The sequence below is a fragment of the Vigna umbellata genome, chromosome 9, assembly GCF_029865625.1.
Source record: "Vigna umbellata cultivar VRB3 chromosome 9, Vumbellata_1.0, whole genome shotgun sequence".
In the NCBI taxonomy this organism is placed as follows: Eukaryota; Viridiplantae; Streptophyta; class Magnoliopsida; order Fabales; family Fabaceae; genus Vigna; species Vigna umbellata.
Window position 1 is genome coordinate 21,914,322 of NC_142173.1, and position 14,155 is coordinate 21,928,476.

At 36.4% G+C, this 14,155-nt stretch overlaps 2 protein-coding genes across 2 annotated transcripts; both read right to left on the minus strand.

The window, feature by feature from the left end:
- Positions 1-1,025: 1,025 nt before the first annotated feature.
- Positions 1,026-2,639, minus strand: LOC148192927 (uncharacterized). The gene has a single exon (XM_088098656.1). It carries the CDS (start codon positions 2,637-2,639, stop codon positions 1,026-1,028), a length of 1,614 nt encoding a protein of 537 aa, XP_087954782.1.
- A 1,866-nt stretch (positions 2,640-4,505) lies between these two features.
- On the minus strand, positions 4,506-6,119 carry LOC148192928 (uncharacterized). The gene has a single exon (XM_088098657.1). It carries the CDS (start codon positions 6,117-6,119, stop codon positions 4,506-4,508), a length of 1,614 nt encoding a protein of 537 aa, XP_087954783.1.
- Between the last annotated feature and the right edge of the window lie 8,036 nt (positions 6,120-14,155).

Consider the following 14,155-nt stretch of genomic DNA (forward strand, 5'->3'; position numbering starts at 1 on the left):
AGAATCAACCCTAATACATATTTGAGGACTATTACATCAACTTTGATTATTATAAAAGCTTTATAAAATACAGAGATCTTCAATTTGTCTTTGTGGATCTTGACTTGTGCAAATCTGTTCATCATCAAAACTTCATCTTTGATTTTTGCTAACATTCTCCCCCTTTTTGATCATGATCAAAAACTACTTTGATTTAAAGCTTTTAGTAATAATCTGGATAAAACACAACTTATGGAAGAAAAAGTGCATTAGTGAATAAACACAAATAAGCAAATAAGCTTAAATAAGCTTTAAACATTTTCTCCCCCTTTTTGATCATAATTAAAAAGGTGTGTTTGATGTTCTCCCCCTAAGATAATACTCCCCCTTAATAAAAGCATGTATGCATATGAGCTAAAAATATTTCAAATTTAAAGCTTCATTCAAACATACACAATAGGATATTTAAGGCAAATAATTTTAGGATGAAGAACTTATAAAACATTGTTTAAACATACATTGAACTATATAAGATAGGAATTTTAAAGCATACAAAAATATGGCTAGATTTTCAAAATTGCAAAACTGGAACGCATTTAAAAATTCAATCCTAAGATATTTCTAATGATTCTTAGATCTCTTCTAATGTTTACCCCTTTAGATATGCCTCCAATTTCGTAATGATAATCCTCTAGGTTGTTTCCACATTTTGTTTAGATCTTCATCTTGAGGATTGTCATCATTCTTCGCTTCATTTGTTGTCTTCTACAAATCTTCATCATTGCCTGCATCTAATTCAACTGACTCAAGAGGTTTGGCCTCAAGGTCTACAATTTCATCAAAGACAACATGCACACATTCTTCTATTTCAAATGTTTTCGGATTGAAAACTATATATGCTTCGTATATTAGAAGATATAAAAAAAATAGTTTCATCGGCCTTGGAATAAAATTTTCTTAAATTTTGTTTTAAAGAAATTCTAAATATTAAACAATAGGTACCCAACTACTTGTATGGGTCCTTTGGGTTAGATTTAGAAAAAAAATCATTTTACAACCCAAACATATCTACCACTTGGAACACCATAATGCTTAATTTTACATTTGTTAGATGTATGACCCTTTTTCATACAATAAAAGCATGATGCAACATTTGTGTTCCTATAAGTTGTTCCTTTTTCTACCCAAGTTCTACGGGTTCTATGATTATGTTTATTTTTAATTCTAGGAACATACTTATTTTTAACAACCTTATTTTCATTATTTTTACTACATTCTCCTAAGGTTGTTTCATCTAGTAGTTTTTCACAAGATGCACATTTATCACTACTAGTATATTTACCTTTTTCATAAAATAAAATTTTATTTTTCAAAGTTTTATTTTCATCAATAATAGTTTCAAAATTTGTTTTTAAATTTTGATTTTCTTCAAGAGTATTTTCAAAATTCAATTTTAACTCTTTGAAATCCTTTTTCAATTTCTTATGAGCTATATCTAATTTTTCGGATTCTACTAATAAAGCAGCATAAGTATCATGCAATTCATCTTCACTATCATATTGACTAGAATTTTCTGAATCGTTAAATGTACTTACTTGGCTTCCAGCAGTGTCGTCATCCGCCATTAGACATATGTTTGCTTCTTCATCAGAATTGCTCGAGTCAGAAATTGATTCGTTGTCATCGTCCCATGCGATGTATGCTCTCTTTTTCTTGAAGAATTTCTTTTCTTTCTTTTCTTCACCCTTCTTTTGATTTGGGCAGTCTGCTTTTAAATGTCCCTTTTCTCCGCAACCGTAGCATCTATAGTTTGAGGAAGATCCTTGATTTTCTCTCTTTTCGTTTTTGAATCTCCCTTTGCCTTTTGATTTCATGAACCTGTTGAACCTCTTGATTAGTAGACTCAAATTTTCGTCTTCTTCTGAGTCTTCATCTTCCATTTTGCTTTTGCTCTTTTCTACCTCAGATTTGAAGGCTAGAGTCTTTTTCTTAGTTTTTGCTTCTTCTTCATCTAGTCTTCCGAGGTCAAGTTCGTGCTCTCTCAACTTTCCAAATAATGCAGCCATGGTCATTGTGTTGAGATTTTGTGACTCAGAAATTGCAGTCACTTTTGGTTGCCAAGACCTGTCTAAAGATTTCAAAATTTTTATATTAAGCTCATCAGTATCAAAAGATTTACCTAGTCCAATAAGATGGTTTACGATGTTGGTGAAGCGTTTCTGAACATCTACTATTGTTTCCCCTTGCTTCATCCTGAACATCTCGTATTCCTGGATTAAGGTATTCTTTCTAGCTCTCTTAACATCATCTGTACCTTCATGGGTTACTCTTAGTACTTCCCACATTTCTTGTGCAGATTTACAAACAGAAATCCTGTAAAACTCATCAACAGTTAAAGCAGATGAAATAATATTACGAGCTTTTACATCATTACCAAATTTTTTCTTATCTTCAGCAGTCCATTGGTCACGGGGCTTTGGTTCCTGCATATTGTTAGTTGGAACAAAAGGACCAAATGCAACAGCATCCCAAATATCTACATCAATAGATTCCATAAAAATTTGCATTCTAACCTTCCAAAATGCATAATTTTCACCCGTGAATAGTGGTGGTCTATTGATAGAAGCACCCTCTGTGAATGTTTGATACGATCCCGCCATTTGAATGACTATCAAAGCAAGCTCTGATACCAATTGTCAGAGCGGCTGCAGCGGATGGGTTAGCGTGGAACAAACCAAGAGGGGGGGTGAATTGGTTATATACTTTTATTGTGCCTTTTATTATTTTTCTCTTAATTTTTCTTACTGGGCGAATGATTAAATATAAATGACAGAGTAAGAGAAAGAGAAAAATTACACAGGTGATTTTATCCTGGTTCACATCACTAGGATCATACGTCCAGTCGCTTACCTCAAACAAGATAAACCTTTTTCACTAACACAAAACACTTACAAATACTAGTCACAAAGAAAAACAATTTGTAAGAGTTTAGAAATACCACCTCTCCTGAAACCACAAGAGATGAACTTACACTTCCTTTGAATCTTCACAAAGGATGACCACCTCCTTCGAATGCTTCACGAAGGATGATTCTCTTCCAGGCACTTCCTCGGACACACCAAGGATGAACAAGCTATTCCTCTCTCACCGCAGTAGCACTTCAGGACTTTGCAGACAAGAGTTTCCTTAGCTTGAACAATCTCACAGAGTTCTCAAAGAGTTCAGAGATCTTTTGCACAAGGGAAGAGTTATTTTTGAGATAAAGAGTGAGCCATTTTATAGACTCAGCCTAATACCCTTCCATTCTTTGAAAACGGGCCATCTAACGCATTTAATCGATTAACATAAATATTAATCGATTAATAATGAGTACAACGGCTAGTTTTTCAAATCTGAAACCCCCAACGGCTAGTTTTTCAAATCTGAAACCCCCAACGGCTAGTGTTAATTGATTATTCTCAGGAATAATCGATTAACTAAATAAATCAAATATAAATTACAAGAATCAACCCTAATACATATTTGAGCACTATTACATCAACTTTGATTATTATAAAAGCTTTATAAAATACAGAGATCTTCAATTTGTCTTTGTGGATCTTGACTTGTGCAAATCTGTTCATCATCAAAACTTCATCTTTGATTTTTGCTAACATTCTCCCCCTTTTTGATGATGATCAAAAACTACTTTGATTTAAAGCTTTTAGTAATAATCTGGATAAAACACAACTTATGGAAGAAAAAGTGCATTAGTGAATAAACACAAATAAGCAAATAAGCTTAAATAAGCTTTAAACATTTTCTCCCCCTTTTTGATCATAATTAAAAAGGTGTGTTTGATGTTCTCCCCCTAAGATAATACTCCCCCTTAATAAAAGCATGTATGCATATGAGCTAAAAATATTTCAAATTTAAAGCTTCATTCAAACATACACAATAGGATATTTAAGGCAAATAATTTTAGGATGAAGAACTTATAAAACATTGTTTAAACATACATTGAACTATATAAGATAGGAATTTTAAAGCATACAAAAATATGGCTAGATTTTCAAAATTGCAAAACTGGAACGCATTTAAAAATTCAATCCTAAGATATTTCTAATGATTCTTAGATCTCTTCTAATGTTTACCCCTTTAGATATGCCTCCAATTTCGTAATGATAATCCTCTAGGTTGTTTCCACATTTTGTTTAGATCTTCATCTTGAGGATTGTCATCATTCTTCGCTTCATTTGTTGTCTTCTACAAATCTTCATCATTGCCTGCATCTAATTCAACTGACTCAAGAGGTTTGGCCTCAAGGTCTACAATTTCATCAAAGACAACATGCACACATTCTTCTATTTCAAATGTTTTCGGATTGAAAACTATATATGCTTCGTATATTAGAAGATATAAAAAAAATAGTTTCATCGGCCTTGGAATAAAATTTTCTTAAATTTTGTTTTAAAGAAATTCTAAATATTAAACAATAGGTACCCAACTACTTGTATGGGTCCTTTGGGTTAGATTTAGAAAAAAAATCATTTTACAACCCAAACATATCTACCACTTGGAACACCATAATGCTTAATTTTACATTTGTTAGATGTATGACCCTTTTTCATACAATAAAAGCATGATGCAACATTTGTGTTCCTATAAGTTGTTCCTTTTTCTACCCAAGTTCTACGGGTTCTATGATTATGTTTATTTTTAATTCTAGGAACATACTTATTTTTAACAACCTTATTTTCATTATTTTTACTACATTCTCCTAAGGTTGTTTCATCTAGTAGTTTTTCACAAGATGCACATTTATCACTACTAGTATATTTACCTTTTTCATAAAATAAAATTTTATTTTTCAAAGTTTTATTTTCATCAATAATAGTTTCAAAATTTGTTTTTAAATTTTGATTTTCTTCAAGAGTATTTTCAAAATTCAATTTTAACTCTTTGAAATCCTTTTTCAATTTCTTATGAGCTATATCTAATTTTTCGGATTCTACTAATAAAGCAGCATAAGTATCATGCAATTCATCTTCACTATCATATTGACTAGAATTTTCTGAATCGTTAAATGTACTTACTTGGCTTCCAGCAGTGTCGTCATCCGCCATTAGACATATGTTTGCTTCTTCATCAGAATTGCTCGAGTCAGAAATTGATTCGTTGTCATCGTCCCATGCGATGTATGCTCTCTTTTTCTTGAAGAATTTCTTTTCCTTCTTTTCTTCACCCTTCTTTTGATTTGGGCAGTCTGCTTTTAAATGTCCCTTTTCTCCGCAACCGTAGCATCTATAGTTTGAGGAAGATCCTTGATTTTCTCTCTTTTCGTTTTTGAATCTCCCTTTGCCTTTTGATTTCATGAACCTGTTGAACCTCTTGATTAGTAGACTCAAATTTTCGTCTTCTTCTGAGTCTTCATCTTCCATTTTGCTTTTGCTCTTTTCTACCTCAGATTTGAAGGCTAGAGTCTTTTTCTTAGTTTTTGCTTCTTCTTCATCTAGTCTTCCGAGGTCAAGTTCGTGCTCTCTCAACTTTCCAAATAATGCAGCCATGGTCATTGTGTTGAGATTTTGTGACTCAGAAATTGCAGTCACTTTTGGTTGCCAAGACCTGTCTAAAGATTTCAAAATTTTTATATTAAGCTCATCAGTATCAAAAGATTTACCTAGTCCAATAAGATGGTTTACGATGTTGGTGAAGCGTTTCTGAACATCTACTATTGTTTCCCCTTGCTTCATCCTGAACATCTCGTATTCCTGGATTAAGGTATTCTTTCTAGCTCTCTTAACATCATCTGTACCTTCATGGGTTACTCTTAGTACTTCCCACATTTCTTGTGCAGATTTACAAACAGAAATCCTGTAAAACTCATCAACAGTTAAAGCAGATGAAATAATATTACGAGCTTTTACATCATTACCAAATTTTTTCTTATCTTCAGCAGTCCATTGGTCACGGGGCTTTGGTTCCTGCATATTGTTAGTTGGAACAAAAGGACCAAATGCAACAGCATCCCAAATATCTACATCAATAGATTCCATAAAAATTTGCATTCTAACCTTCCAAAATGCATAATTTTCACCCGTGAATAGTGGTGGTCTATTGATAGAAGTACCCTCTGTGAATGTTTGATACGATCCCGCCATTTGAATGACTATCAAAGCAAGCTCTGATACCAATTGTCAGAGCGGCTGCAGCGGATGGGTTAGCGTGGAACAAACCAAGAGGGGGGTGAATTGGTTCTATACTTTTATTGTGCCTTTTATTATTTTTCTCTTAATTTTTCTTACTGGGCGAATGATTAAATATAAATGACAGAGTAAGAGAAAGAGAAAAATTACACAGGTGATTTTATCCTGGTTCAGATCACTAGGATCATACGTCCAGTCGCTTACCTCAAACAAGATAAACCTTTTTCACTAACACAAAACACTTACAACTATTAGTCACAAAGAAAAACAATTTGTAAGAGTTTAGAAATACCACCTCTCTTGAAACCACAAAAGATGAACTTACACTTCCTTTGAATCTTCACAAAGGATGACCACCTCCTTCGAATGCTTCACGAAGGATGATTCTCTTCCAGGCACTTCCTCGGACACACCAAGGATGAACAAGCTATTCCTCTGTCACCGTAGTAGCACTTCAGGACTTTGCAGACAAGAGTTTCCTTAGCTTCAACAATCTCACAGAGTTCTCAAAGAGTTCAGAGATCTTTTGCACAAGGGAAGAGTTATTTTTGAGATAAAGAGTGAGCCATTTTATAGACTCAGCCTAATACCCTTCCATTCTTCGAAAACGGGCCATCTAACGCATTTAATCGATTAACATAAATATTAATCGATTAATAATGAGTACAACGGCTAGTTTTTCAAATCTGAAACCCCCAACAGCTAGTTTTTCAAATTTGAAACCCCCAACGGCTAGTGTTAATTGATTATTCTCAGGAATAATCGATTAACTAAATAAATCAAATATAAATTATAAGAATCAACCCTAATACATATTTGAGCACTATTACATCAACTTTGATTATTATAAAAGCTTTATAAAATACAGAGATCTTCAATTTGTCTTTGTGGATCTTGACTTGTGCAAATCTGTTCATCATCAAAACTTCATCTTTGATTTTTGCTAACAGCTACCTCTTTACCTTTCTAGGGTTTTATCCTTCATTCTTTCATTATTGTTCATCTAGGTTCACCATGAATATGGTGAACTAAAGCTTGTATGTTTGTTGGGGAATCAATGTAATCTTTTGAAGCTCTCATATATGGAATTTGTGCTTGCATCTTAATCTAAGACTTATGCTTTCTTTCATCATTAGTTAGGGTTTTTCCTCTTTGCTCAAGGCTTGCTTTGTTTAACTCATTCAATGCATGATTATTGATTTTGTCGATACGGGAACGTACGGGGAAGTCTAGATCCGGGGAATTTCTCCCAATAGTATATTGGTTCCCTTAAGCTCTTGTGCTAAATAAACTAATTATTAGGAATGCTAGGAATCGTATGAACTCGTAATTAAAGAGAAGCCTTCTTGAAAGGTAATTTAGAGAGTGGCATTAACAATGATGACTTGAATGTTGAATTCCTAAAATATATGAGAGTGGATAAGATGAAATTGACCCCCAACAACATATTCATCAATATATTTCATTGAAAGTGTCTGTCTTTTGTTTTAGCCATTGATCAACCTCATGCATACATGTTTGTTTTCGTCTTTTGCATATTAAACTCCAATTATTTTGTTCTTAAGTCTTAGCTAATCATCAAATCACATAACTAAACTAGGTCGTGAGTCCTTTGGGAGAACGATACTTGGTCTTACTGAGTTTATTACTTGAAACGATTCGGTCATACTTGCCGATTGTTAAACAAGTTTGTGACATCATATTTTGGTGATCATAAATTTGTCCATCAGAGTGCACTATGTTTTTGCTGTGTACTTGAACGTCCGTTTGATGAGTGTTTTTCAACTCTTTGAACTTAACTAACGATCGTTTTCTCTGCTTCTCAGAGAACTAATGGCACCAAGACCTCCTCCTGCACCACAACCCAACGACCGTGAGGCATTCAACAACACCAGGTTATTGGAATCGGTGATTGAAAGGCTACAACAGCAGAACACTGTTTTAATGCAGCAGAACGCGGCTGCTTTGCAAAGTTTGGAAGACGCTCGCGTAAACTCTGAGGCGACCCATAGACAACTGATGGAAATCATTGCGGCCACTAGGGTAACGGCCGGGGCATCTACTTCGAACGCTATTCCTCAGAACGAGTGGAGTTTGGAGATTTCCTGCAGCATCGTTCGGCCAAGTTTGATGGGAAGTGCCTTCCTGACGAGGCAGACCAGTGGCTACGTGACATGGAACGGATCTACAACGCCAAAGGATGTCCGGACGACCGCAGGTTGGCATACACTGAGTATTTGTTGATTGGAGAGGCCAGTCATTGGTGGTCGAGCGTGAAGATGTTGCTGACGGAAGCTCACAGTCCCATCTCTTGGGAAGTTTTCAGAAGTAAATTCTATGAAGAATATTTCCCAGACAGGATGTCCGTTTCTGAGTACACCAACAAATTGAAGCATCTGGTTCGTTTCAATACTATGGCTACTAGTGAGGAATGGGAGTGTAGAAAATTTGAGAACGAACTGAGGAGTAATCTGAAAGTGCTGCTATCCAGCCTATGCATCAGGTCGTTTCCTGCATTAGTTGAGAGGGCCAAGGTATTGGAAAAGAATGTGGCCGAAGTTGAACAATAGAAGAAGCAACAACAAACAGCTAGGGGGCCGATCATGTCCAGACCTAATCTGAATCGGGGCAGGATACCGTACGCTCGTCCAGCACCGCCGTCAAATTCAAGTGGGTCTCGAGCTTTGGTTGTTGCCGGACAGTCTGGACAGCATGGGACAGTCAGGTGCTTTCAATGTGGAGGACCCCATTTCAAGTCAGTCTGTCCTCAGTTAGTTGGAGGGAAATACTGCAATCGTTGTAGAAGAAACGGCCACTGGGAGAGCGAGTGCAATATGGGTGGACGAGCGGCAATGAGGCCGCCAAACGCTGGAAGAATGCAACAAGGAAGGGGTGGACGAGCGCAGGCTGTTGGTCGAGTCTATGCGATAACGGGCGCTGAAGCTGCCAGTTCAGGTACGCTCGTCACCAGTACATGCTTATTATTTGGAATACCCTGTTGTGTGTTGTATGATTCGGGGGGCGACACACTCCTTCATTTCGAAGGCGTGCGTTGAGAAATTGGTATAGCCGAATGCGAGATGCAGTTCGACTTGGTGGTGTCTACCCCAGCGGCTGGTGAGGTTAGGACGTCCACTATGTGCGTTAGATGTCCTATAGAGGTTGAGGGCGTAGTTATAAAGTGAACCTCATTTGTTTACCCTTAAAAGATTTAGAAGTGATCTTAGGAATGGATTGGCTGGCCGCCAATCGCATTCTCATAGACTGTGGCGCAAAGGAATTGGTGTTTCCGGATGAATATGAAGTAGAGCTATCTGTGACGCTCGGACAGCTAAAGGAGGACATCGTGGATGGCGCCAGTTGCTTTCTGATCATGACGCATTCGGACGAACGATTTGAAGGTTCAAGTTCTGAACGATCATCCAGCAAACTGAATGGAGGACGATCGGTCATGGATGAGTTCCCTGACGTCTTTCTGGATGAAGTGCCTGGACTACCTCCTCCACGCGAGGTAGAATTTACGATCGACTTGGTGTCGACCGCGGGACCCATCTCTATTGCACCCTACCGTATGTCGCCAGCAGAGTTAGCTGAACTCAAGAAGCAGATTGAAGAATTGATGGATAAGAAGTTCATCAGGCCAAGCGCATCACCTTGGGGAGCGCCTGTACTCTTAGTGAAAAAGAAGGATGGCAGCTCTCGCCTTTGCATAGATTACAGGCAGCTGAACAAGCTAACCATCAAGAACAAGTATCCACTACCTAGGATTGACGACTTACTAGATCAACTACATGGTGCGATCGTATTTTCAAAGATTGATTTACGATCGGGATATCATCAAATTCGGGTAAAGGAAGAAGATATTGATAACAGTTGAAAAACTGTTATTTTCATGCTTAAAAGTGATACTAAAAGCAACCTTTAGACTTAGAAACTAGCTTGAAATCATGCATTTTGTTTATATTTTCAGAAATAAGAGAGCTGGACAGGTTTATGCTTGATTTGAGTGTTTTTGTGCAGGTTTTGAGGTGAATTTGGTGAAAGAAGTGAAGAATGAGAGAGAGGACATTAGAAAAGACAAGAAAGAGTGCAAAAAGAGAAGTCGAAGGCACCGCTCAGCGGCAAACTACCGCTGAGCGGCACTCAAGAGGTGGCGTTGGAACCGTTGAGGGGCAAATGGCCGCTGAGGGGAAGAAAGAAGACGCGTAACCACGCTGAGCGGTAAATGGCGCTGAGCGGCACTTTTTGGGCTTGGCTTTTGTAATCTTTTGTAACTCTAGATTAGTATATAAGGGCTTGCACGTCCTTAGTTAGGTATCTTTGGCAGAAACGAGGCAAACACTCTCTCTTCACCCCTTTGAAGGAGGATCTTGGATGCTCAGGCTACCTCTTCACCTTTATTGGGTTTATTCTTTCATACTTTCATTGTTATTCATCTAGGTTCACCATGAATATGGTGAACTAAACCTTGTATGTTTGTTGGGGAATCAATGTAATCTCTTGAAGCTCTCATATATGGATTTGTTGAATACATCTTTGAATTAAGACATATGCTTTCTTTTCATCATTAGTTAGGGTTTTTCCTCTTTGCTCAATGCTTGCATTGTTTAACTCATTCTAATGCATGATTATTGGTTTTGTTGATACGGACACGTACGGGGAAATCTAGATCCGGGGAATTTCTCCCAATATTTTACTGACAACATTATATTGGTTGCCTTAAGCTCCTGCACTCATGAACTAATCATTAGGAATGCTAGGAATTGTATGAACTATTTGATTAGGGAGAAGCCATCTAGAATGGTACATTAGAGAGTGGCATTAACAATGATGATTTGAAAGAGGAATTCCTAAAATATATGAGAGTGGATGAGATGAAATTGACCCCAACAACATATTCATTCATTTAATCCATTGAAAGTGTTTATCTTATGTCTTTGCCATTGATCAATTCATGCATACATGTTTATTTTCGTCTTGCATATTAAAATTTCAATCATTGTTTTCTTAAGTCTTAGCTAATCAAGAAATCACATAACTAAACTAGGCCGTGAGTCCTTTGGGAAGAACGATACTTGGTCTTACCAAGTTTTATTACTTGAACGATTCGGTCATACTTGCCGATTGTGAAACAAGTTTGTGACATCATATTTTGGTGCTTACAAATTTGTCCATCAAGTTTTTGGCGCCGTTGCCGGGATTCGTGGTTTAACTGGTTAATTTGTGTGATTATTGATTATCTTTGACTTATTTTTTTTATTTTATTTTAAATTTCGAATTTTTATTTTATTTATTTTTCTGTTTATATTTTTCAGTTTGTATTTTATTTGATTTTATTTTATTTTCTGTTTTCTGTTTTTCTGTTTTCTGTTTTTTATTTTTAGGTTAGATTTTATTAGATTTGATTTTTATCTTTTAGGTTAGATTTTATTTTATCTTTTAGATTAGATTTTATTTTGTTTTCGAATTTTTATTTTTTATTTTATTTTTCTTTTTCTGTTTTTCTGTTTTCTGTTTTTTATTTTTAGGTTAGATTTTATTAGATTTTATTTTTATCTTTTAGGTTAGATTTTATTTTTATCTTTTTAGATTAGATTTTATTTTATTCTTATTCTATCTTTTAGGTTAGGTTAGATTTTATTTTATTTTATCTTTTAGATTAGATTTTATTTTTTTAGATTAGGTTTTATATATTTGATTCTATCTTCTAAATCTTTTATCTTCTTATATCTTTTCAATCTTTATTTTCTTCTATATCTTTTTGTGCTAACAAATCTTTTCTAGGGTTTTGTTTTCTTGTGCATGCAGAAGGCAATTCGAACTAGAAGTAAGAAAACAACAGAACCACTACTTGAAGGACTAGACGAGAGTAGAAGGAGGAGAAGAATCAGAACGTCCAGAGAACTTTTCCCTTCTCCTGAAACTCTCCTACAATCATCACCACAAGGTTCTGTTCACAGCACAGGGAGTATGGAGAACAATAATAATGCTAGAAGAACTCTTGCAGATTACACTAATCTTGCTGGACCTCAGCACTTCAATAGCATAGCTCGGCCTAGAGTCAATGCAGCCAACATGGAGGTCAAACCAGCATTAATTCAACTGGTAAAGAGTAATCAATTTAATGGGTTATCACATGAAAGCCCATATGAGCACCTTACAACATTTAATGAGATCTGTAACACGGTCAAGATCAATGGGGTGCCAGACGAAGCTATCAAACTTAGCTTGTTTCCTTTCTCATTGGGGGGCAATGCTAAGCTTTGGTTGAACTCTTTTCCAGAAGAAAGTTTCACGGAGTGGGAAGCAGTGGTTACAAAGTTTCTAAGCAAATACTTCCCACAATCTAAAGTGACTAAGGGAAAGCAAGAGATATCTTCATTCAAGCAGGGCATGGAAGAATCACTTGGACATGCATGGGATAGGTATAAAAGCTTGTTACGTAAAACTCCCACGCATGGCTTTGAAGATCAAGAAGTAGTCCTAACTTTCCTTGGAGGGCTTGGTTCACAAACCAAGATGATGCTGGATGCCTCAGCTGGAGGCAATATCAAATGGAAAACTCCAGAGGAAGCAACTGAAATTATTGAAAATATGGCTACAAGTGATAATGAGCTTCACAATGAAAGAGGCGCCCCTATGCAACAGAAAGGGGTTCTTCAATTACAAACCCATGATGCTCTGCTAGCACAGAATAAGATTCTAACTCAACAGCTGGAAACTCTGACCAAAACTCTTGCTTCACTACCTAAAGAGTTAAAATCTGCTGCACAGGTACAAACCCAGTTGTGCGAACTATGTGGAGGTGATCACATCAATGGCCAGTGTGCTTTTCCAGTAGAGGCCTTGGAGGATGTTAACTTCATGGCTAATCAGTTTCCATACCGTCAAGGGAATTATAATCAGGGTTGGAAACCACATCCAAGCATTGGCCAAGGAAACTGGGCAGGCTAATCAGTTTAATAAGCAGCAGCAGCAACCAACTTTGTGGCAACAATTATCTATGCTTAATGACAGATCAACAAAGTTGGAAGAAACTCTTCAGCAATTCATCCAAAAACTGAATCTTCTCAAAAGAGCACTGAAGCTGCTATAAAGAATCTGGAGATTCAGATGGGTCAGATCACCAAGCAATTGGAAGAAAGACCCAACAGAAACTTTGGGGCTAATACTGAGGTTAACCCCAGAGAAGAGTGCAAAGTGGTCAAGAGTGTAAATGAAGAGATCATTGAGTTGGAAGAAGAAGAAGAAACAGAAGAAAGAGAGAAATAGAGAGTGAAAATAATTTTCCTTTTCCAATAAATCAGGAGAAACAATGGATTTCACAGAATTATTTAAATGTTGGATAATGAAGCACCTTGGGAGCAATTCTACAGAAAATCACAGTTTACACAAAATCTGATGAGAACATCTCTACAAAGAAAAGACGTAGAGATGAGGAAGCAAAAGTGTATAGCTGTTAAAAAGAGCCATTCCCTCCTAAAGCATAGATCCAGGCAGCTTTTCTATCCCTTGTTCTATAGGGAAGAAAAAGGTAAAGAAAGCTCTCCTTGATTTAGGTTCAAGTGTTAACTTGATGCCTTATTCTTTACTGGAGCAAATTGGCAAGGTTAAAATGAAACCTGCAAAGGTTAGAATAGTAATGGCCGATGGATCTTCAAAGGAGTCAAGTGGAATTGTTGAGGACATTATAGTTTGTGTTGGCAACTTCAGTTCTTGGCAGACTTTGTGGTGATGAAGATGGAGACCGAGAAGATACCTATCATACTTGGAAGACCGTTTATGAAACGGCCAGGGCTATCATTGATGTGAATGAAGGTATAGTGGTTCTCCAAGACAGAGAGGAGAGATGGTGGTGGATGTGTTCAAAGATGAGATACAAGCAAAGGAGGAAGAAGCCAGTTATAAAGCTGCATTTCGAGATGCAACCCATAACTAGAGGGTAAAAATAAAAATCTTAAGGTTTGATAACCATTGTTTGTATTTTCAGG